General features: G+C 45.6%; 1 protein-coding gene and 2 pseudogenes across 2 annotated transcripts; all 3 read right to left on the minus strand.

The window, feature by feature from the left end:
* The window catches only part of LOC116484220 (NANOG neighbor homeobox-like), a 76,609-nt pseudogene extending 69,139 nt beyond the window's left edge, over positions 1–7,470 (minus strand).
* A 3,157-nt stretch (positions 7,471–10,627) lies between these two features.
* On the minus strand, positions 10,628–10,713 carry LOC116484410 (small nucleolar RNA U13; annotated as a pseudogene).
* A 713-nt stretch (positions 10,714–11,426) lies between these two features.
* On the minus strand, positions 11,427–24,631 carry PDCL3 (phosducin like 3). 2 transcript variants are annotated; one of them, XM_032176731.2, is made up of 6 exons: positions 24,499–24,631; positions 21,936–22,062; positions 19,257–19,347; positions 18,571–18,714; positions 16,682–16,890; positions 11,427–11,805 (listed from the first exon to the last, which is right to left on the minus strand). In XM_032176731.2, the coding sequence occupies exons 1-6, from the start codon at positions 24,502–24,504 to the stop codon at positions 11,666–11,668; spliced, it is 717 nt and encodes a 238-aa protein (XP_032032622.1). In that variant the 5' UTR covers positions 24,505–24,631; the 3' UTR covers positions 11,427–11,665. The 2 variants fall into 2 exon arrangements, with proteins under 2 accessions (XP_032032622.1, XP_058284637.1); XM_058428654.1 differs by lacking the exon at positions 24,499–24,631 and adding an exon at positions 23,727–23,835.
* Positions 24,632–25,168: the final 537 nt, after the last annotated feature.

Genomic DNA, 25,168 nt, shown 5'->3' on the forward strand with positions numbered 1-25,168 from the left:
GGTGCCTGTAATCCCAGCTACTGGGGAGGCTGAGGCAGGAGAATCACTTGAACCCAGGAGGCGGAGGTTGCAGTGAGCTGAGATCGAGCCACTGCACTCTAGCCTGGGCAACAGAGCAAGACTCCAACTCAAAAAAAAAAAAGGTACTCTTCCCACCTCCCTTTTCATATTGTACACTTTGGAAGGAAGTTACTATGGACAACCCACACTTAAAGAGTGGAATATCTTAAGTAGAGTATCTATACGTTATTTGGAACGCTGCCTGGGTGACAGTCTCTTCTCCTCCACTTATTTATTTTCATTCATATATATATACGTATATATTATGCATATACACGTGTATATATACGTATATATATGGGTTTCTTTGTGTTTTGTTTGTTTGTTTGTTTTTTAGACGAAGTTTCACTCTTGTCACCCAGGCAGGAGTGCAAAGGCGTGATCTCGGCTCACTGCAACATCCACCTCCCGGGCTCAAGCAATTCTCCTGCCTCAGTCTCCTGAGTAGCTGGGATTACAGGCACTTGCCACCACTCCTGGCTAATTTTTGTATTTTTAGTAGAGATGAGGTTTCACCATGTTGGCCAGGCTGGTCGTGGAATCCTGACCTCAGGTGATCCGCCCACCTTAGCCTCCCAAAGTGTTGGGATTACAGGTGTGAGCCACTGCGCCCGGCAACTTATTTATTCAATCTTTTTTTTTTATCAGTATGAACTCATAGATATGTACTTTACATTTTGGGTTATAATCCAATATTTATTGTATTGCTCAAATTGTTCTAGCTTTAGCCATTGGGAGATCTGTCAGTTGGCTCCTGGACCTCTGACATACTCTCATCATTGTGGTTTTGTGTTTGTTTGTTCAGCAGTTTTTTGCATTCTGGAATTACAAGACGCTCCAGGCTTATCCTGTATATTTCCTGCTCCAGTTTTAGAATCAGCCATTTCTTCAAAGAGCATTGGTTCCTTTTTTGGAGAATGAGATTAGAAATCAAGATCTAAGTGTCAGGTGTGTTCTTTGCTACTGGGGTGTCATTCCTTTTTAAGCCTCCCTGAACTGACAGAGCAAGGAAATATGCGTGTGTATACTACCCCATGCATGTACATTACCTAAATATTTCTGTTCATAAGCATCTGTATCTATATTAAACTAAACAGGAGTGGCCAGGCACGGTGGCTCATGCCCATAATCCCAGCATTTTGGGAGGCAGAGGCAGGTGGATCACCTGAAATCAGGGGTTCGAGACCAGCCTAGCCAACATGGTGAAATCCTGTCTCTACTAAAAATACAAAAATTATCCGGGCGTGGTGGTGGGCACCTGTAATCCCAGCTACTCGGGAGGCTGAGGCAAGAGAATCGCTTGAACCAGGAGGCGGAGGTTGCAGTGAGTTGAGATCGCTCCACTGCATTCCAGCCTGGGCGGCAGAGCAAGACTGTGTCTCAAAAACAAAAACAAAAACAAAAACAAAACCTAAGCAGGAGTTCATGGTGATGACTCCAACTCTAATCCATTACCACATGGATTATTTTCACTTACACTCACCTTTGCCCCACTTATCTGTAACCTCTGACGCTAACAGTGAGAAACCTGGCTCCCACCATCTTCCATCTATGTATTTAACTGTTTGATTCTCTGTACATGTATAGCAGTGTTACAACTGTTAATTCACACCCATGTGATAAATGACTTTAACAACTAGAGACAGGGCTTGTGTACAGCTTCTTTTGCCCTTCCCCTCATGGACTCCACTCATTTCCAGTGCTGCTTAGGTTAGCACATTTCCCCCAGCCCCTTTCTGTGAGGTTGTTTCATACATTTGTAATGCAGTTAGATTGTCTTGTCCCATTCTGCATTTCATCCAGGCATTCCCCAACCCTCTAAAGATTTTTTGAAATTTGCATATATTAAGATTCACTCTTTGTGCCATGAAGTTCTATGAGTTTTGACGAACCCCTATTATCATCTCTCCACCATTGCTGTATCATTCAGAATAGTTTGACTCCCTAAAAGTGCCATGTGCTTTACCTATTCAACTCTTCCACTCTCCCCTGAACCCCTGGCAACCACTGATCTTTTTAATGTATCTACAGTTTTGCCTTTTCCAGAATGTTATGTCTTAGTCCATTTAGTGTTGCTAGAAAGAAATACCAGAGGCTGGGTAATTTCTGAAGAGGCTTATTTGGCCCACAGTTCTACAGGCTGTACAAGAAGCATGGCACCAGCATCTGCTTCTGGTGAGGGCTTCAGCCTGCTTCCACTCATGGTGAAAGACGAAAGGAACCAATGTACAAAGATCACATGGTGAGAGAGAGGGGAGGGAGGTGCCAGGCTGTTTTTAACAACCAGCCGTCACGGAAATTAATAGAGTGAGTATTCATCCCATTGCGGGTACCCCCTTCCCTTCCAGGGAGGGTGTGTTAGTCTGTTCTCACATTGCTATAAAGAAATACCTGCGATTGGATAATTTATAAAGAAAAGAGGTTTAATTGGCTCATAGTTCGGTTCTGCAGGCTGTACAGGAAACGTGATGCTGGCATCTGCTTCTGGGGAGGCCTTAGGAAGCTTCCGATCATGGCAGAAGGCAAAGCGGGAGTGAGGCGCCTCACATGGTGGGAGCAGGAGCAAGAGAGAGAGTGAAGGGAGAGGGGCTACACACTTTTAAACAATCAGATCTTATAAGAACTCACTCACTATCAATTGTGAGGACAGTACCAAGGGGGATAGCGCTAAACCATTCATGAGAAATCCACTGTCATGACATAATCACCTCCTACCAGTCCTCACTTCCAACAATGGGGATTACAATTGAACATCATGGGATCTGGGTGGGGACACAGATCCAGACCATAACAGAGGGTATTAATCTATCCACGAGGGATCCACCTTCATGACTTAAATTCCTCCTATTAGACCCCACTTCCAACATTGGGGTCAAGTTTCATCATGAGGATGAGGAGATAAATATCCACATTCCCTTTCAGACTGGCTCATTTCACTTAGCATCCACATTGTGTGTGTGTGTGTGTGTGTGTGTGTGTGTGTGTGGTTTGATAGCGCATTTCCTTTTGTTGTGTCCTGATATACCACAGTGTGTTTACACATTCATCTATTGATGAACATTTTGATTGTTTCCAGTTTTGAGCAATAATGATTAAAGATGCTCTAAACATTTGTGTGCAGGTTTTATGTGAACATAAGTTTTCAAGTAGTTGGGGAAATACCTAGGAGCATGATTGCTGGATCATATGGTAAGACTATTAAGAGTGTTATCTATTTATGTTTACTGTGATTACTGTTTTAGATTTCCTTCTAAAATCTTATTTTGGACTTTCTAAGACCTGCTTTCCTGTTTCTTTTTATTCTTCCATCTGGTCTTCTTTTGAATTAACTGAGATTTTTTCCCCCATTACTTTAAAAGTTATACACTCAATTTTTTTTCTTTTACTGTTACCTTGAATAAAATATTTTTAACATGCATAACTTTGCCAACCTCTTGAATACTTTGTAAAGATCTAAGAATGCTTGAACTCCAGTTTATCCTCCTTCAGCTTGTGTACTCTTTTGTCCTTTTTTTTAGTTGTATTTGGTTCTTTATGTCCCAAACAAGACATTCTTTGCATTACTATGTGAAGTCAATGTTCATTAAGATTTCCACTCCCCCTTTTTAGGCCAACATGCTTTCTTGAACCTTAGACCTTTCATCAGTTCATCATCCTTCTGCACAAAGCAAATTTCATTTTTTTTTTTTTTTTTTTTGGACAGAGCTTCATTCTTGCCCAGGCTGGAGTGCAGTGGTGCGATCTCAGCTCACTGCAACCTCAGCCTCCCGGGTTCAAGCAATTCTCCTGCCTCAGTCTCCCAAGTAGCTGGGATTACAGGTGCCTGCCACTACATTCGGTTAATTTTTGTACTTTTAGTAGAGATGAGGTTTCACCATGTTGGCCAGGCTGGTCTCGAAATCCTGACCTCAGGTGATCCACCCACCTCGGCCTCCCAAAGTGCTGAGATTACAGGTGTAAGCCACCGCTCTTGGCTGCAAATTCCTTAACTTTCCTTTAGTGAGTGTCCACTGGTGACAAACACATCTATTCTATGTCTGAAATGTCTATTTCATCTAGTTCATTCTAGTTCATCCGTACAATACAGCTTTACTGGCTGTAAACAACTGTGGGTTAAGAGTTGCTTTTCCCCTTAAGCCACTGATGACACTATTCCACTGTCTTCTGGCTTTCCTTCCTGCTGTTGGGAAGTCAGTAAGCCTCATCATTACTATCTCATAGGTTGTCTGACTTTTGTCGCTGCCTGATATCCTGCAGCTTCAATATATATGGAGGTATGGATTTATTTTATTTAACTCACTTGGGATTTGTGTAAGTTTCCAAATCTGCGAATCGGTGTCTTGCCTCAATTCTGGAAAATGTCTTTATATTTTCAAATACTTTATACTTCCAGTTCTCTCCTAAAATTTGAGACATGCAAGACCACCTCAGTCTTCCACATCTATTTTCTTAAGCAAATTAACACAAGACTACATTTTTTTTTTTTTAAGATGGAATCTCGTTCTGTGCCCAGGCTGGAGTGCAGTGGCACGATTATCTCAGCTCACTGCAACCTCCGCCTTCCAGGTTCAAGTGATTCTCCTACCTCAGCCTCCAGAGTAGCTGAGACTACAGGTGTGCACCACCACACCTGGCTAATTTTTGTATTTTTAGTAGAGACGGGCTTTCACCATGTTGGCCAGGCTGGTCTCGAACTCCTACCTCAAGTGATCTGCCTGCCTCAGCCTCTCAAAGTGCTGGGATTACAGGCATGAGCCACCACACCCAGCCAGGATCACGATTTTAAATGTAACATTTAAAATTTGTCCCACCCGTTTGTCCCTGTGCTTTGGGGGAATTGGCTCTGCTTTCTAGTTCATTAATTCGCTGTTCTGTTAGTTTTTTTTTTAAGGAATTCATTTTTATATAAGGTAGTCTGTTTTTTTTACACTTTTATATAACATAAAAAACTTTTTTAAATATGTTTTTACACTTTTATATAACATATAAAAAACATTCATCATATATTTTATGCCTGAAAATTCCACTCTCCTGTCTTTGCAGGTCTGGCTGTGCTGTCTGTTTTCTGCTGGCTTTCATTCAGGATGCCTTATCTGTGGCATCCTGTGATTTTGTGGGTTTGTGATATTTTTACTAGAAGCTCATGTTCCTTGGAGCTTCTAGGAGAGAGTTTGAGGCTAAACCAAAGGTGTGCTCTAGCATAGATACGCAGTTGTTTTGGCCGTGAGCTCAGAGGTACTACCAGCTTAGGGCATCTTTTTTTTTTTTTTTTTTTGAGACGGAGTCTCGGCTCACTGCAAGCTCCGCCTCGCGGGTTCACACCATTCTCCTGCCTCAGCCTCCGGAGCAGCTGGGACCATAGGCGCCCGCCACCACGCCCGGCTGATTTTTGTATTTTTAGTAGAGACAGGGTTTCACCATGTTAGCCAGGATGGTCTCCATCTCCTGACCTTGTGATCCGCCCGCCTCGGCCTCCCAAAGTGCTGGGATTACAGGTGTGAGCCACTGCGCCCGGCCTTTTTTTGGGGGCGTGGAGGCGGGGGGTGGGGGACAGAGTTGCTCTTGTTGCCCAAGCTGGAGTACAATGGCGCGATCTCAGCTCACTGCAACCTCTGCCTCCCAGGTTCAAGCGATTCTCCTGCCTCAGCCTCCCAAGTAGCTGGGATTACAGGTGCCCGCCACCACGCCCAGCTAATTTTTTGTATTTTTTAGTAGCGACGGGGTTTCACCGTGTTAGCCAGGATGGTCTTGATCTCCTGACCTCGTGATCCGTCCACCTCAGCCTCCCAAAGTGCTGGGATTACAGGCGTGAGCCACCACACCTGGCTGGGGCTTTATCTGTGGAGAGCGTTTGAGGTTAAATCAAAGGTGTGCTCTAGCATAGATATGCAGTTGCTTTGGCCGTGAACTCAGAGGTACTACCAGCTTAGGGTCTCTCTCTCTCTCTCTCTCTTTCTTTCTTCTCTTTCTTTTTCTTTCTTTCTTTCTTCTTTCTCCTTCCTTCCTTCCTTCCTTCCTCCCTCCCTCCCTTCCTTTCTTTTTCTTTTCTTTCTTTCTTTCGAGACAGACTTTCGCTCTTGTTGCCCAGGCTGGACTGCAACCTCTGCCTCCCAGGTTCAAGTGATTCTCCTGCTTCACCCTCCCAAGTAGCTGGGATTACAGGTGCCCACCACCACGCCCAGCTAATTTTATATTTTTAGTAGAGACAGGGTTTCACCATGTTGGCCAGGCTGGTCTGGAATCCTGACCTCAGATGATCCACCCTCCTTGGCCTCCCAAAGTGCTAGGATTACAGGCATGAACCACCGCACCCAGCCTAGGACCTCTTTGAGAACCTGGTTTGAGAGGATTTTAGACCTGATGTAGCACGAGAATTAGAACTACAAACCTGCATGAGGGAAGGCTTGTAGTTGGCATCTCAGAGACAACTATGTTCTCTCCCAACTAGTGCCAGTTTCCCCTAACACTGAATGCAATCTTTTGGGATTCCAGCTGTTTGCAGGGAGACTTCCTAATCAGACCCCCAACTTAGGCACTCCTCAGGCTAATCCCCTGTCACCTGGGCCCCACAAGTCCATCCTAATAGAAGTACAGCATCACTAAGATTTGGTTTGTGTCCCTAGGGAGAAAAGTTGAATGCCCCCTTACCTTCCTGGAGTTCTGCTTTCACTTCGTTTTTGGCCTCTCAGAATGTTTTCCTTTCTTACCAACTCAGTGAAACAGTTAAGAACATAAAATTTAAAAATAAGTTTTATCCAACAGCTTGAGTCGTCATCAGGTGGGTTGTTCAGTGTTCTTCAAGTACTGGAAACGGAAGTCCAAAAGCCGGGCCCATGAAGTTACTGAAAGGCAATGATGACAGCTAGTGGCAGGGAATACAGACTACTCTTGTGTTATGTCAAGTAATTCAGCATCGGGCAGTAGAAAGCTAGAATGAATGTTTTGTTTGAGGTTTTCTTTGACAGGTGGTTTTATCAGGAAATGCATCAGCTGCTGCTAACAGAGACCAAGACGGAAGTTATGTCTTTCCTAATGACATAAGTCCAGAGAGGACAGTCAAGGGCTGGGATATAGTGGCTCCACAGCATCTTCGGGAATATTGTCCTTACTGCTTTGCCTCTATATATAAATACCTCATGGCCCACGTAGGCTGCAGTCGCATCCACACTTCTGTCAGAAAGTAGAAGGGGGTTAAGTCCACAAAGGGCACATGGCAGTTGTCTCTCCCTTGTAGCAGCTTGCCCAGAACTGAACTCCCAGCCAACCACCCACAGCTCAAAAGAGGCCAGGGTTTACTCTTTCAGCTGGTCCCATTGCCACTGGAGTAGGGGGGGAGAATCCTGGATACTGGTGGGCAACCAGCAGTCTCTGCCACAGGACCCTAACACTGTTACTACCTGAAGGCCCCATGTCCAGGGAGAAGCAGAAATCAAGACGGATGATTACTGGAGCAAAGAATGGGGTAGAGAGGGAGGGAGGGGACTTGGAGATAGGCACGTCTTCACTTGACACTGAGAGCCACCTGTCTCCAAGGTTATATCTGTGAGTAATAGCTGGTTTCTGTAAGCAGGACAAAAGCACTTTCTGTCTTTTTTTTTTTTTTTTGGAGACAAAGTTTCACTCTTGTTGCCCAGGCTGGAGTGCAATGGCGCTATCTTGGCTCACTGCAATCTCTGCCTCCCAGGTTCAAGCAATTCTCCTGCCTCAGCCTCCCAAGTAGCTAGGATTACAGGGCGCCATGATGTCCGGCTAATTTTTGTATTCAGTAGAGATGGGGTTTCACCATGTTGGTCAGGCTGGCCTGGAACTCCTGACCTCAGGTGATCCACCCGCCTCGGCCTCCCAAAGTGCCGGGATTACGGGCGTGAGCCACTGTACCTAGCCCCTTTCATGGGAGCATGTTTCTCACCCAGGTGCTGCAGTCACAACACTTGTTGCCTGCCATACCTGAAAAGTAGTTGGTCAAGATTTGGGATTATAGGCTGGGCGCGGTGGCTTACACCTGTAGTCCCAGCACTTTGGGAGGCCGAGACTGGCAGATCACAAGGTCAGGAGATCAAGACCATCCTGGCTAACATGGTGAAACCCCGTCTCTACTAAAAATACAAAAAAAAAAAAAAAATTAGTGGGGCGTGGTGGCGGGCACCTGTAGTCCCAGCTACTCGGGAGGCTGAGGCAGGAGAATGGTGTGAACCCAGGAGGCGGAGCTTGCAGTGGGCCGAGATCGTGCCACTGCACTCCAGCCTGGGTGACAGAGCGAGACTCCGTCTCAAAAAAAAAAATACATATATATATATATATATATACATATATATATAGATATATTTGGGATTATATAAGAAGGTTGAGTTTAAAGCTGGAGGTAATAAATGCCAAAAAAAACCCACAACTTTTGGCCCTCCCTGATGTGGGACACCCCTCTAAATTGCCCTTCCATCTCTCTCATAGATGCCTTTCATAGCCAGTACAATTTTTTTTTTTTTGAGACACAGTCTCACTCTGTCACCTAGTCTGGAGTGCAGTGGTGTGCTTGGCTCACTGCAACCTCCACTGCAACTTAAAAAAAATAAGTTTTATCTAACAGCTTGAGTCGTCGTCAGGTGGGTTGTTCAGTGTTCTTCAAGTACTGGAAACGGAAGTCCAAAAGCCGGGCCCATGAAGTTACTGAATCTCACAGGTTCAAGTGATTCTCCTGCCTCAGCCTCCCAAGTAGCTGGGATTACAGGCGTTGTGCCACCATGCCCTGCTAATTTTTTGTATTTTTAGTAGAGATGGGGTTTCACCATGTTGGCCAGGCTGGTCTCAAACTCCTATCCTCAGGTGATCTGCCCATCTTGGCCCCCCAAAGTGCTGGGATTACAGGCATGAGCCACCTCGCCCAGCCCAGCACAACTTTCTGAAGTCCTTCTGAACCACCAGGAAGCGGCTCCGCTGTAGGTCTCTGCAGAAGCAATGACTCAGGGTGTGAGAAGGTGAAGTTAGGTGTGCAATGAAGGAGGTGTATGTCATCTATCCACATCCTTTCTCTCCTCCACAAAAGAAGGAAGTATTTGATTATACAATCCTATCAATTTCACTATTCCCAATCATTTATTATCCCAATTTTCTGGAACCATTTCCCACCAATCACTTAAGAAAGGGCTACCCAGGCCGAGCACAGTGGCTCACAACTGTAATCCCAGCACTTTGGAAGGCTGAGGCAGGTGGATCGCTTGAGCCCAGGAGTTCGAGACCAGGCAGGGAACATGGTGAAACTCTGTCTCAACATAAAATACAAAAAAAAAAAAATTAGTCTGGTATGGTGGTGCTCACCTGTAGTCCCAGCTACTCAGGAAGATGAGGTGGGAGAATCGCTTGAGCCTGGGAAGTTGAGGCTGCAGTGAGATGAGATCATGCCACTGCATTCCAGCCTGGGCAACTGGAGACCCTGTCTCAAAAAAAAAAAAAAAAAAAAAAAAAGTGGGGGTAGGGGTGGCTACCTAGTACCTGCTTAACCTTTCCCCACAACCCTTTCCTCCAAGCACAGAAGACAGCTTCCAGGTGTCCTTGTGTCCCCCACTGGTCACTGCTGTGGAACTGGGGGAACTCAGTGCTTAAGCACCAAGTCTTATCACCTCTGTCAAAGGAATTAGAAAGATAATAGTATTACAGGGAAGTCTCCGAGAATTAATCAGGGCTCATTTGCCAATGCCACAGGCACCTGAGCTTTTGCTGTGCTCAAACTAAATGCCTTCATCTGGTGTGCAGGCAAAATTATGGGGTGCAGTTTTCACACTTTGCAGTGGCACAACTAATAATTTAGAATTAGATCCTGTGTGGGCTTCATAGTGGACTCAAGCTCTTATCTGTCACTGTGGACGCTGCCCCGTTCATGCACCACCTTTTTTTCTTTGTAAATGTGCACATTAAGGCTCTCAGGCACATGTAGCATTGAACTTTCCACCTTTGTTCTTCCCTCAAGATCTCATAATAATGTCAGCTACCAAGACCAAAATCTAAGAAGGTAGCTCTCCTACAAACCCCACGGAACCAGCATCCAAGTAAGAGGACTGACCAAATTTGTTCCAACCCTGCAATTAAAATTCCATGAAACACTTTCAAAGTACACCACCAGTGAATATGTTATTGGCAGTGCTGGCTCTTGTGTATGTGGGCGGGGTGCAGTGACTCACACCTGTAATCCCAACATTTTGGGAGGCGGAGATGGCAGGATTGCTTGAGCCCAGGAGCTCAAGACCAGCCTGGGCAACACAGGGAGATTCCGTCTCTATTTAAAAAAAAAAAAAAAAAAAAAAGGGGGGGTGGAATCCAAATCTCAGACACCTCTGATAAAATGGGTCCAAGTTGCTTGTCATTCTTTGAATTAGAGCAAAAATAAATTTTACAACATAATCTAAAAGAACTCCATGCTGATTCTTAAGATCCTAACCAGCACTAAGTACATCATTCAACACAAATATCAGAAAATAATATTTCCTCTAATTGTTCAGTATCAATGTTTGTTTGTTAAGTGAGAAATACTAACAGGATCTGGTTGACAAAACATCTTGATATGTTGTTTTTTTCATGTCATATGGGTAATGTGCCAACAGCCTAACAATATTTGAGGGGGGCACATCTCACACACGAGATACCTATGAACCACAAAATGAGTTGATTTAGTTTATTTATGTGTATGCTTATGTGTTTCCATAAATTTAATGTCCTCTTATAGTAATCAAAATTAGTTAACAGGCCAGGCACGGTAGCTCACACCTGTAATCCCAAAACTGTGTGAAGCTGAGGCGGGTGGATCAGGAGTTTGAGGTTGGGAGTTTGAGACCAGCCCAGCCAACATGATAAAACTCTACCTCTACTCAAAGTACAAAAATTAGCCGGGCGTGGTGGTGCAGGTCTGTAATCCCAGCTCCTCAGGAGGCTGAGGCAGGAGAATTGCCTGAACCCGGGAGGCGGAGGTTGCAGTGAGCTGAGATTGTGCCACTGCACTCCAGCCTCAGCAACACAGCAAAGCTCCATCTCAAAAAAAAAATTAGTTAACAGTCTGAGATAAACTATTTTAACAAGAAAACACATTTAACCAAATATGGCAGTAAACTGGAACCTTTCAGTTATTGCTTCGATAAGGGAATGTTTCACAAAATTTGTCTCTTTCTTCAATACTAAGATTCTTTTGCCCTAGAGACCATTCCTGTAGAGTTAATAATCTCATTGCTCTTTATAAAATAAAAATAAACAATGTATCTAAAGGCTTAGTTTGCAATTTTCCACTGTATAATTTATTCACATTTAAAACTATTTCTTTTTATAGTTATATGTCAAAAAATAGTGACTAGGTTTTATGGCTTAAAATATAAATGAGGAAAACAGACATTTGCCATACAAATGGCTGGTTTTAATTTTTTTAGAGGAAATACTATAATTTAAAAAAAAGAGTTCCAAAATATTTAACAGAATCTCCAGCAATGATTATTTCCAAAATGTAAAGATTTGAAACATAATTTATACAAAACTAAAAACCACAAGGATTCGTTCTTGCTTTTTCCTTTTTTAAAAAATCCAGCCAATTTGTCACAAGGAAGTTCGGCATGTGATAGCAGCTGTAGCCTCAGTCACCCTCGGAATCGCTGTGCCTCATGAGGACAGAGCGTCGCACTGACGACAGCAACACGTCTTCAATCGGCTTCTTAGGGTTTTCCTCCAGGTCCGTCATAATTGCTCCAGATTCAGACAGTTTCCATTCCAACTCTACATGGTAAAGGAAAAGCAAATCACCTAAGGCAGTGTGCTGCAAAGGTCCCCTCACCCTAAGTCCATCAAGCTAGTTTTTTCTAAGTAGAAAATACAATTATTGAAATTTGGCCCAGCACAATGCCTCATGCCTGTAATGCCAACACTTTGGGAGGCTGAGGCAGGAGGATCAGCTGAGGCTAGGAGCTGAAGACCACCCTGGGCAATATAGTGAGACCCTCGTCTCAAAAAACTTTTAAATTACCTGGGTACGCCAAGTGCTGTGGCTCACGCTTGTAATCCCAGCACTTTGGGGAAACCAAAGCGGGTGGATTGCTTAAGCCCAGGAAGTTCCAGACCAGCCTGGGCAACATGATGAAAAATTAGCCAGGCATGGTGGCATGTGCCTGTGGTCCCAGCTACTTAGGAGGCTGAGGTGGGAGGATCACCTGAACCTGGGAGGCAGATGTTGCAGACATTTAAGATCATACCACTGCACTCCAGCCTGGGCAGCAGTGAGACTGTCTCAACAATAAAAATAAAAATAAAAATTCGCTGGGTACAGTGGTGGTGTGTTATAATCCCAGCTATTTGGGAGGCTGAAGTGGCAGGATCGCTTGAGCCCAGGAGTTCAAGGCTGCAGTGAACCATGATCATGTCACTGCACTCCAGCCTACACAATAGAGCAAGACCCTGTCTCAAAAATACAAAGAATAAACCTATCCTCTGATGACTACAATTTCCCAGTTTGGACAATTTCCCAGGAAGGAAATCAGCATGAAAAATTTGAAGGAAATAATTTTCACAGACCTGCTGGCAATCTAATCATTAAATCCAATTTTAATAAACTCTTCAGCCTCATGTCCAGTATCTCAATCTATTGGGGTCAAAGAATGTGGTGATACCCTAGAACTTACGCATTTGTTCCAACTAATAAAAAAAAGTAAAGCACCAGATAAAGAATTAGTAACTGAAGACTCAGCTCCAATACTTCACTCTTAAAATCAGCAAAATTCCTGCGGTCTGAGACCAAGTGAAGCAAAATCAAGTGACGTATTTGCCTACTTCAGAGAAGAGTCCCGGCAGAACCAAAGGACTACCTAAGAGATTCTACAACAAATGGCTTCGCTTAAAGGAACATCAAGGCAGAGCGTTCTGCTAATTGGACACATCGATTAAAACCTGAAAACCAGGCTGGGCGTGGTGGCTGACGCCTGTAATCCCAGCACTTTGGGAGGCTAAGGCGGGCGGATCATGAAGTCAGGAGATCGAGACCATCCTGGCTAACACGGTGAAACCCCATCTCTACTAAAAATACAAAAAATTAGCCAGGCATGGTGGCAGATGCCTGTAGTCCCAGCTACTTGGGAGGCTGAGGCTGGAGAACGGTGTGAACCTGGGAGGCGGAGCTTGCAGTGAGCCGAGATCGCGCCACTGCACTCCAGCCTGGGCAACAGAGTGAGACTCTGTCTCAAAATAAAAAAAATCTGAAAACAAATTTTACTGAAGTCTTATCTTAATCTACTTTTTTGGAGACAGGCTCTCACTCCATCACCCAGGCTAGAGTGCTGTGGTGCAATCATAGCTCACTGTAACCTTGAACTCCTGGGTTCAAATGATCCTCCCGCCCATCTCCCTAGTAGCTGAGACTACAAGTGTGCACCACCACACCTGGCTAATTTCTTTTTTGTAGAGATGGGATCTTGCTATGTTGCCCAGGCTGGTCTCAAACTCCTGGCCTCATGCGATCCTCCAGCCTTAGCCTCACAACATGCTAGGATTACAGGCGTCAGCCAATGTGCTCAGTCGAATTTTACTTGTCTTATTAACTTAAAGTGTTCCATGAAACAGAATAGAATGGTGGTTATTGGGGGCAGGAGTGGAAATGGGAGATGTTGGCCAAGGATACAAACTTTCAGTTATAAGATGGGTAAGTTCTGAAGACCTAATGTAGAACATGGTAACTACAGTGAATAATAATATATTATATACCCGAAATTTGTTAGGAAAGTAGATCTTAAGGATTCTCACCACAGTCATGGCAGCTATGTGAAATGATGGATGGTTAATTAGTTGGATGTGGTAATCACTTCACATTGTACCGCTATTAAATCTCCATGTTGTATATCTTAAATATATTCAATTGTTTTGGTCAATCATACCTCAGTCATGCTGGGTTAAAAAAAAAAAAGTGCACCACGAAGATGAGTAACACCAGTATTTTCAGCTCTAGGTACTTTGGTTGAATGTTATGCAAATTCAACCTGTTTCTTTAAAAAAAAAAAAAAAAAAAAAAAGACTTCGAATTCCTTACTCAAGAATTTATATCCAGCTGGACGTGGTGGCTCACGCCTGTAATCCCAGAACTTTGGGAGGCTGAGGCGGGTAGATCGCTTATCACTTGAGGTCAGGAGTTCACAACCAGCCTGGGCAACATGGTGAAACCCCATCTCTACTAAAAATACGAAACTTAGCCGGGCATGGTGGCGCATGCCTGTAGTCCCAGCTACTCAGGAGGCTGAGGCACAAGAATCACTTGAACCCAGGAAGCTGAGGCACGAGAATCGCTTGAACCCGGGAGGCAGAGGCTGGAGTGAGCCAAGATTGCGCCACTGCACTCCAGTCTGGGTGACAGAGCAAGACCTTGTCTCAAAAATTATTTAAAAAAAATATATATATATAAATCTTTATATATCCACACATATGTACATAAATGTATTTAATGTTACTGTTCACTTACACAAAGCAATCGTTATATGTAAGTTCACTAGACCTCAAGACTTTTTTTTAGAAATAAAGACAATTACACACTTCTCTCTCCCCTTATGGTACATTCAAAAAAGGTCAAGATAAGATGAAAACATGTATTTAGTTTGAAATGCTGTACGCCTTTGAACACTGGAATATGTACTGATGTATCTCCTATACGTGTGTGTTTGTATATTTATACTTTCCCCAGCTGAGTATCTTTTTTTTTTTTTTTGAGACAGAGTTTCACTCTTGTTTCCCAGGCTGGAGCGCAATGGCACGTTCTCGGCTCACTGCAACCTCCGCCTCCTGGGTTCAAGTGATTCTCCTGCCTCAGCCCCCGAGTAGCTGGGATTATAGGTGCCTGCCACCATGCCCAGCTAATTTTTTGTATTTTCAGTAGAGACAGGGTTTCACTATGTTGGCCAGGCTGACTTCGAACTCCTGACTTCAGGCAATCCGCCCGCCTCAGCCTCCCAAAGTGCTGGGATTACAGGCATGAGCCACTGCACCTGGCCGCCAGATGAGTATCTTAGTGGTCTAGTATATAAAGTCATGTTTAAAAATGTTTTTCTAGTAAAGCATAGTTGGAAATATTATTTCAATAAAGAGATCAAGAGTTTCACTTGGCAAGAATGCCTCTGGGCTGAGGTTCTCTTTCACATTCTGTGTGGATATGTATTTTGATACCTCCATGTTTAACAGGTAGAAAGGAATTAAAAAACACAGCCGGGCACGGGGGCTCACGCCTCTTATCTCAGCACTTTGAGAGGCTGTGGTGGGCAGATCACGAGGTCAAGAGTTCAAGACCAGCCTGGCCAACATGGTGAAAACCTGTCTCTACTAAAAATACAAAAATTAGCCAAGAGTGGTGGTGGACGCCTGTAACCCCAGCTACTTGGGAGGCTGAGGCATAATTGCTTGAAACCAGAAGGCTGAGGTTCCAGTGAACCAAGATCACGCCACTGCACTCCAGCCTGAGTGAAAGAGCAAAACTCCATCTCAAAAAACAAACAAACAAACACCACCTCCTTCCAAGCTAACAGGTAGAATTAAATAAAATTTTAATTTAATTTAAAAGCTGGCCAGGCGCAGTGGCTCACGCCTGTAATCCCAGCACTTTGGGAGGCCGAGGCGGGCGGATCACCTGAGGTCAGGAGTTCTAGACCAGCCTGACCACATGGAGAAACCCCGTTTCTACTAAAAATACAAAAAAATTAGCCGGGCATATTGGCATATGCCTGTAATCCCAGCTACCAGGGAGGCTGAGGCAGGAGAATCGCTTGAACCTGGGGGGCAGAGGTTACAGTGAGCCGAGATCACGTGATCGCACTCTAGCCTGGATGACAAGAGTGAAATTCCGTCTCAAAAAAAATAAATAAAAGCTACTAGCTGGGCGCAGTGGGTCACATCTGTAATCCCAGCACTTTGGGAGGCTGAAGCCGGTAGATCACTTGAGGCCAGGAGTTCGAGACCAGCCTGGCCAACATGGTGAAACCCCGACTCCACTAAAAATACAAAAATTAGCTGGGCGTGGTGGTAGGTGCCAGTAATCCCAGCTACTTGGGAGGCAGAGGCAGGAGAATCACTTGAACCCGGGAGGCAGAAGCGAGACGAGATCGTACCATTGCACTCCAGCCTAGGTGACAGAGCAAGACTCTGTCTCAAAAATAAATAAATAAATAAATAAATAAATAAATAAATAAATAAATAAATATGTAAATAAATGTAAACGCTACTAAGATACTCAACCGAGAATATTTCTATAGAAAAATACAGATGTATACATTAACATCTCCCTGTGTTCATGTGAATTAAAGCAAAGCTGAATGTTGTGATCTCAAGCTACAAAAACATCTAACTGTAGAGACAAAATATATTCCACACCAATAGAAAAAATGCTTATATTTAAGTCTATCAATGCCTTCCTTGAACTAAGAATCCGTAGAGCCCAGTTGTAACTGCTCCTGATAATGCAACTAAGATGAGAGATTAAATGTGCTTCTGTCCTCTTAACAGTCACTCATACACAGGCAGAGGTGAACTTGACCCACCATCATAACAGGAGTCCAGGAAACAGACACTCTCTCCAACAGAAATGCACCTCCCATCTCTCACGGCCCCACCTGTCTCCCAGAGCCCTTACCATCTCTTGTCAGGTTCATGCCGCCAAACACCAGAGGACCAATAAACTGAGCCTTGATATCTCCTTCCAGGTAAACAAATATCGTGGGCAGATTCCTATCAGGATAATTGGGTATGCAGGTTGTTGAAATGGCTTTGATAAATTTGACATCAGGAAACTTCCTGGCAAGTCCACTGAGGTGCTGATTTATCAGGGCACAGAGGGGAATTCTATAAAACACATATAGAAAACAGAAGCAATTATGATCCTACATTTATACAGAACAAAGCTCAATGACCCTTCTACCCTACGTAAAACCTTGTAACAGTTTCACAAGTAATTCTGCTGCTAGCTAAGATGAATTAACGTTGTTGGTTTTGACATAGGGTCTTGTTTGTCACCCAGGCTAAATGGAGTGAAGTGGTGTGATGTCGGCTCACAAGCAATCCTCCCACCTCAGCCCCCCAAGTAGCTGGGGGTATAGGCACACACCACCATGCCCAGCTAATTTTTTGGTTTTTTTTTTGCTTTTTTTTTGTAAAGACAGGGTTTCACCACGTTGTCCAGGCTGCTCTTGAACTCTTGAGCTCAAGATCTGGCTGCAATGGCCTCCCAAAGTGCTGGGTTTACAGGTGTAAGCCACCATGCCCAGCTGAATTAACATTTCTTAAAAATTTCCTAATATGCTGAGGGAAAGTGAAGAACACAAATCCAAAGTCCAATTTATTTGACAAAACAAGTCAGAAAAACAGCTTCAATGTAAAAGATAATGGCTATACGTTTCTTATAAAGTTGAATGAGAAAACGCTGAAGGTTTAGAAAGTGTGAAATGTCGGAAAATGTTTTCTGCTTTAAAGAAATTCTTGGCTGGGCACAGTGACTCAAGCCTGTAATCCCAGCACTTTGGGAGGCCAAGAAGAGTGGATCACGAGGTCAGGAGTTCAAGACCAGCCTGGCCAAGATGGTGAAACCCCGTTTCTACTAAAAATACAAAAATTAGCTGGGTGCGGTGGCAGTCGCCTGTAATACCAGCTACTCGGGAGGCGGAGGCAGAAGAATCGCTTGAATCCGAGAGACAGGTTGCAGTGAGCCGAGATCACGCCACTGCACTCCAGCCTGGTCAACAGAGTGAGACTCCATCTCAAAAAGAAAAGAAATTCCTAAATAAGCACTGGACTCTATAGTTTAAGACAAGAGTGGAGAGCTGAGAAACATCAGAGGCCCTCAGTATCACACAGTTCAGACAATTACTACTGTAAAGGCCAACCTTGCCATCTATGAGGATAAATTCATTACATAGAATGTTGAAATGTCACAGTTCCTGTAAAGGAATAAATAACTTAGGAATTCCTTTTTAAAAACAGAAAAGCATAGTCTTCATTGCTATACTTTAACAAAGGCATTCGTATTAGTCACAGATATTAAATTGAAAGTCTTAAGATAAAAAATTAAGTAATAACGTTTGGGCAAACCGGCAAAAAAAACACAAAAAACTCAGTACTAGAAATTTTTTTTTTTTTTTGAGACAGAGTCTCACTCTGTCACCCAGGCTGGAGTGCAGTGGTGCAATCTTGGCTCGCTGCAAGCTCTGCCTCCCAGGTTCATGCCACTCTCCCACCTCAGCCTCCCAAGTAGCTGGGACTACACGTGCTTGCTACCACGCCTGGCTAATTTTGTTTTTGTATTTTTAGTAGAGACAGGGTTTCATCGTGTTAGCCAGGATGGTCTCGATCTCCTGACCTCATGATCCACCTGCCTCGGCCTCCCAAAGTGCTGGGATTACAGGTGTGAGCCACCGCGCCTGGCCCAGAAAAAAAAATTTTTAAATCCTCTGATATAGGTAAGGCCTGAGATCCTGAAGACATAAATTCAAATTAACATTTGATAGATGGAGTGGAAGATCAGCTCACCCTTGTTTGTAAAGGTGCAAGATGACCCACAAGCCCTCGCCAGCTTTGGTAACTTCTTGAACATAATCCTTCCCTGAGATCTCCAAAACTTCTCCAAATTTATTCTTCAGTTTAGTTGCTTTCCACTCAGCCAGTCTCTGCCGTCTGCACAAAACACGGAGAGAAACATCTTACATCACACACACAAACAAGTGTACACACACATCTTCTAGAAGGCAATCCTTGTAAAAGCCCAGGTTTATTTATTGGTCTCATGGCAAAAATCTAAGATCAGTTTGCTAAAATTCACAATATTATTATTTAACTATAGTCGCTCAGATGAAAATTAATTTTTTGAAGGTCACACATTTCATTTTATTTTTTGAGACAGAGTTTGGTTCTGTCGCCCGGCCTGGAGTGCAGTGGCATAGTCTCAGCTCACTGCAACCTCCACTTCCCGGGCTCCTGAACAGCTGTAACTATAGGCGTTCGCCACTGCACCCAGCTAGTTTTTGTATATTTATAGAGACGGGGTTTCACAGGCTGGTCTCAAACTTCTGAGCTCAAGTGATCCACCTGCCTCAGCCTCCCAAAGTGTTGGGACTACAGGTATGAGTCACCATGCTCAGCCCACACATTTTATTGCCACGCCAAAACAAAACAAAACAACAACAAAAAAACAAACAGCCCCTCTGGGTGGCACTTACCTGTACATTTCAATAGCACGTTCATCCTCCTCATTAAACTCGTCTTCATGATCCTCCAGCTCTTCCAAAGTCATATCTTCATATGTTTTCACTGAATTTAGTTACATTGGCAAAAAGCAAAAATTTAAAAGGATGAACAAACATGCATTTTTCTTTTTTCCTCTCTCTTTTCTCCTAAAGATATGCACACAACACCAGATCCTTAGCCCATCTAAACAAAAATTACTTAAGGCAGCACCACAACTACATTAGAAGCTGAGGCCGGGCATGGTGGCTCACACCTGTAATCCCAATTTCTTGACTGACAGCATTTTCCCCAAGCCCTCAGATCCTCCTCCCCTCTCTTCTCCTACCCCGCCTCACCCTGCCCCACTTTTTTTTTTTTTTTTTTTTGAGAGTTTCACTCTTGTCATCCAGGCTGGAGTGCAATGGTGCGATTTTGACTCACTGAGAACCTCTGCCTCCCAGATTCAAGCAATTCTCCTGCCTCAGCCTCCTGAGTAGCTAGGATTACAGGCGTGTGCCACCACACCCAGCTAATTTTTCTATCATTAATAGAGACAGGGTTTCACCATGTTGGTCAAGCTGGTCTTGAACTTTCTGACCTCAAGTGATCTGCCCATCTCAAAGTGCTGGGATTACAGGAGTGAGCCAACCGCCCTACTTTTGAACCCTTTTTTTATTAAAATTCCCCAGGCTCAAACCTTTGACTACTTTCCTGCTTTACCCACACCCACTCCCTCGGTGATTGCATCTAATCTCATGGCTTTCAATGCTATCAATATGCTAACAACTCCCAAAGTATAGGCCTCCAGCCCAGACTTCTCTAACGTGGAGAAAAACATACCCAAGGGCCCTCTTAATGTGGCTATTTGTCTAATAGGGATCTCAAAGTTAATGCATCCCTTGGCCGGGTGCAGTGGCTCACACCTATAATCCCAGCTCTTTGGGAGGCTGAGGTGGGCGGATCACTTGAGGTCAGGAGTTTGAGACCAGCCTGGCCAACATCGTGAAACCTCATCTCCACAAAAAATTAGCCAGGCGTGGTGGCACATATCTGTAATCCCAGCTACTCGGGAGGCTTGAACCTGGGAAGCAGAGGTTGCAGTGAGCCAAGATTGTGCCACTGCACTCCAGCCTGGGTAAGAGAGCAAGACTTCCATCTCAAAAAAAGAGAGACAATGTCACTCCTCCGTTTAAACTTCCAAAAGCTTCCTGCCTCATTAGGTGTAAAGGCCAAGGTCCTTACTAGAAGCTACTGGGTCTGCTGAGGCTGCTCTGAACTCACTCTCCCCCAGTGCCTCCAGCTCCTCAGGAATTCCCAGCCATGCCAGGGCCCACATTTCACTTGCTCACGTCACCCCCTTCAGGAATACCCAGATGTCTTTTTCACCTCCTTCAGGTCTCAACAACTCCCTCAGGTCTATTCAAATGTGTTCTTCAGCTCCTTCAGGTCTTTACCCAAATGCCAACTTCACCTCCTTCAGGTCCATGCAAATGTCATCTCAGTGGGGCCCTCTCTGACCCTGGCTTCTCCTCCAACCCTTTCTAGTCCCTTTTACTGCCTTATTTTCTTTATTGTTTACTGTCTCCCCCACTCGAATGCTGGTTCTCTGAGGGCAGAGAATTGTGTCTGGCTTATGCAGAGCTAAATCCCCAACCCCAGAAAAGCACCTGACAGTGATAATCATGCAGTAAGCACTCACTGGATACTTTCTAATAAATCCTTAACTAAATTAGCGCTAATGTGTCAACAGAGAACAAAAGTACTAGTACCTGTGACCAATGCTTCTCAAACTATGACACGCATCAGAATCCTTTAAGGCACTTGTTTAAAATGCAGATTTCTGGGCCTCATTCCAGAGACTGCTTCAGTAAACACTAGGTGGGTGGGGTTACCAGCACTCCAAGGGACTCCAATACAGACAGTACGACTGCCTTTGAGAAAACGCCCCCTGGCTCCCACACATTGCAAACATCTTACACCTCCCCAAATGAAGCTATTTTTAGTTAATATCCTCAATGAAACCACAGAGAATAAAGTATATGTAGGCCGGGCGCGGTGGCTCAAGCCTGTAGTCCCAGCACTTTGGGAGGCCGAGGCGGGCGGATCACAAGGTCAGGAGATCGAGACCATCCTGGCTAACACAGTGAAACCCCGTCTCTACTAAAAATACAAAAAATTAGCCGGGAATGTTGGCAGGCGCCTGTAGTCCCAGCTATTCGGGAGGCTGAGGCAGGAGAATGGCGTGAACCCAGGAGGTGGAGGTTGCGATGAGCTGAGATCGCGCCACTGCACTCCAGCCTTGGGGACAGAGAAAGACTCCGTCTCAAAAAAATAAATAAATAAATAAATAAAGTATATGTTCAGGAAAATACAAATAATAAAAACCTTGAACGAATTTCCATGACATTATCAATGGGAATCACAGACCAGAAAGCAGAAAGAAGTATTTTCTTCTGTGCTCATGTGACACGGACAAGGACTTGTGGGACATATCTGAAGTCCCCTAAGTCTATGGCTCAGGAAGGTGAAGGTGAGAGATGCCCTGTGTCTTGTCTGAGGTCCCACAGACACAGAGTGTCCATGCTGCCACTCCGACCTGTCTCCTGGCAATCAGAGGCTTAGGGAGCCATCTCCTAACCCAGACAGATGCAGAGGAAAGCGAGTGAACTCACCCACTGACTGCTGGAGGATGCGCTGCTCCTCTTCCGCCTCCTCTTCCAATTCTTTCAGACTTTCCTTGGGGGGTAAGATACCCTTTTTGCGTAAGATGTCATTCCACTCAGTGTCTGCGTTGGGGTCCTAGAAGAGCAGGACCAAGGTTACTATGAGTGCTAAGTCTAGTATGTAGGGCGCCATATTGAGCAAGGGGCCAAATGGGAAAAGTGACAGGAAGGGAGGAATTCATACCAGTCTGTGAACACTTTCTGAGAAAGTGTCAAAAGATCCACAGCCCCTGTTTTGTTCTTCCTGTGTTACGCCTCCCTGAATGGAGGAGCTATTCTTGGGGTAAAAATTAGGATAGGACGTGCAGATCTGTATCAATACGGATACTAAGGCTCTGACTTGGCCTGTGTTCAATATTTTTAATAATGACTGAGTGCCGGGCGCGGTGACTCATGCCTGTAATCCCGGCACTTTGGGAGGCTGAGGCAGACAGATCACGAGGTCAAGAGATATAGACCATCCTAACATGGTGAAACCCCATCTCTACTAAAAATACAAAAAATTAGCCGGGCGTGGTGGCAGGCATCTGTAGTCCCAGCTACTTGGGAGGCTGAGGCAGGAGAATGGCGTGAACCCAGGAGGCAGAGCTTGCAGTGAGCTGAGATTGTGCCACTGCACTCCAGCCTGGGCAACGGAGCAAGACACAGTCTCAAAATAATAATAATAATGACTGAGAGTGATTCATTCAACAGATAAAATTTAAGTATCTACCACACGTAAATTATTGTAGGCAATGGGGAAGAGTGGTGAATGCAAGAGTCACCTGTGTTACAGTCAAGAGGAAGAGACAGGCAACAACCAAGTATATATACAAACTGCACATAGAGAAATAAAACTGTGGCAAGTGCAATGACAAACAGGCTGTCGTTTTAGAGAATTACCCAGGACCCACATTCCACAGAGTAGATAGGGATGTTCCCTACAGAGGAGGTGACATTCCGTCTGAGGGTGGAAAGCAACCTGTGACAGGAGTCTGGGGGCTTAAAAATAATCTTCCAGGCCGGGCACGGTGGCTCATGCCTGTAATCCCAGCACTTTGGGAGGCCGAGGTGGGCGGATCACGACAGTCAGGAGATCGAGACCACCCTGGCTAACACGGCGAAACCCCGTCTTTACTAAAAATACAAAAAATTAGCCGGGCGTGGTGGTGGGCGCCTGTAGTCCCAGCTACTCGGGAGGCTGAGGCAGGAGAATGGTGTGAACCGGGAAGGCGGAGCTTGCAGTGAGTTGAGATCGCGCCACTGCACTCCAGCCTGGGCGACAGAGCAAGACTGTCTCAAAAAAAACAAACAAACAAAAAGAGCAGAATCCTTTCTACAGGGTGGTCAGGGAAGGCCTCAAGGGACCTGAAGGACAGGGGATGCAAAGGAGGCCAGGGCAGCCCTCAAGCTCCCACTTCACCATTTAGAGTGTCTAGGCCAGGTATGGTGGCTCATCCTGTAATCCCAGCACTTTGGGAGGCTGAGACTGGGCAACATAGGGAGACCCCATCTGTACAAAAAAGTAGCCCAGAGTGGTGGGTGCACGCCTGTGGTCCCAGCTACTCCGGAGGCTGACAAGGGAGGATGGCTTAGCTCCGGGAGGTCGAGGTTGCAGTGAGCTGTGATAGAGCCACTGCACTCCAGCCTGGGCAACAGAGCAAGACCCGGTCTCCAAAAAAAAAAAAAAAGTGTCTGGCTCCTGGCAGACACGCCCTCCCCTCCAGCCCCTAATGCGTCCCTCCCCAGCAAAACTCGCACCATCTCCTCTCCATCCGCCACTGAGCAGAGATTAGAATTTCTGACCACAGCCGAGATCCTTGGACAGTGACAAAATTTAGTTGGCATAGGTTTTTGCCCACAATGGTGCCCGTTTCCACGGTGTTTTCATTCATTCTCTTTAGGCTTTAACCAAATTCCGCTAGTAAATTGCAGCTACAGAAAAATAATTTTACCTAATTCAATTAAAAACAAACAAAAAAAAACACGAAACAGAAGGACCCTCGCGGGGAGCTCTGGAACCCGAGCGGTCAGATAGGGAGCGCGCCCCAACTGGACCCCAGGGCTCGGGTGAAGAGGGTGTAACTAAGCCCTCACTTGGCTCTCAGCGGAGCCAGAAACACCGGCTGCGCCGCTGCTTTACGTGCGGAAGACCCCGGGCCGGACCCTCTACTTCCTAACACCTCTGCCCAGGTGTGCCTTAGGGGAGTTCAGGAGAGGAGGTAACTTTTGTTAGGCGGGATCCGGCAAGACCTTCACAGACCCGGGTGGGGAGAGACCTCGAGGAGACGTAGTCCCAGAGGACGAGGTTTGGGGAACGGGGCACACCGAGGCGGGTAGCCCAGGCCGCGAGTCCTGGTGGGACCACGCCCGCCCTCCCGCACTGCGCCTGCGCAGGGCCTGGACGCGCCGGGCCTCCCTCGTGCCTGCGGGGCCGATGCTTCCCACAGGGCGGGCGTCCACCGCCGGCCTGGGCCCAACGAAACAAACGAACGGGCCGCAGCCCCCAGACCCAAGCCCCGTCCTAGCTCACCTGCATCTTGTTTCCAGTTCAGCTGCTCAAGCCAGCTGTGCCCTAACGCCCCCGCCCCTCAGTTCCTTTTTGTGCACGCGCACAGCGCCGCCACGCCTCTTCCCCCAGCCTGGCTTCGCCCCGCCCAGGACGAGCTGAAGGGAGTAAGGGCGGAAGCAACAGCTTTGAGTCTGCGCCCGCTCTTCAAGGAACCGGCACAGAAGCTGTTCGCATGCGCGAGATAGGATCTGCCCACTGTCCTGCCCGGAGTGCACTCCACCTGGTTCTAATTCTGGTCACTGCCTTATTAGGGCTGGTCTTCAACGGAGGAGGGGTGGGGCTGGCTGGAGGAGGAGCTCGGGGCCCTGTGCCTTTTCCAGCTGCCGGTCTAAACCTGTAAAGACGTCTCGCTCTGACTAGCCTAACAAGTCAGAAATAGAAAATTGCCTCTAGGCCGGGCGCGGTGGCACACGCCTGTAATCCTAGGCTGAGGCGAGCGGATTAATTGAGGTCAAGATTTCGAGATCAGCCTGGCCAACAGGTGAAACCCCGTCTCTAGTAAAAATACAAAAAAATTAGCCGGGCGTGGTGGCCGTTGCCTGTAATCCCAGCTACTCTGGAGGCTGAGGCAGGAGAATTGCTTGAACGCGGGAGGCGGAGGTTGCAGTGAGCTGAGATCGCTCCACTGCAC

The sequence above is a fragment of the Hylobates moloch genome, unplaced genomic scaffold, assembly GCF_009828535.3.
Source record: "Hylobates moloch isolate HMO894 unplaced genomic scaffold, HMol_V3 SCAFFOLD_15, whole genome shotgun sequence".
Lineage (NCBI taxonomy): Eukaryota > Metazoa > Chordata > Mammalia > Primates > Hylobatidae > Hylobates > Hylobates moloch.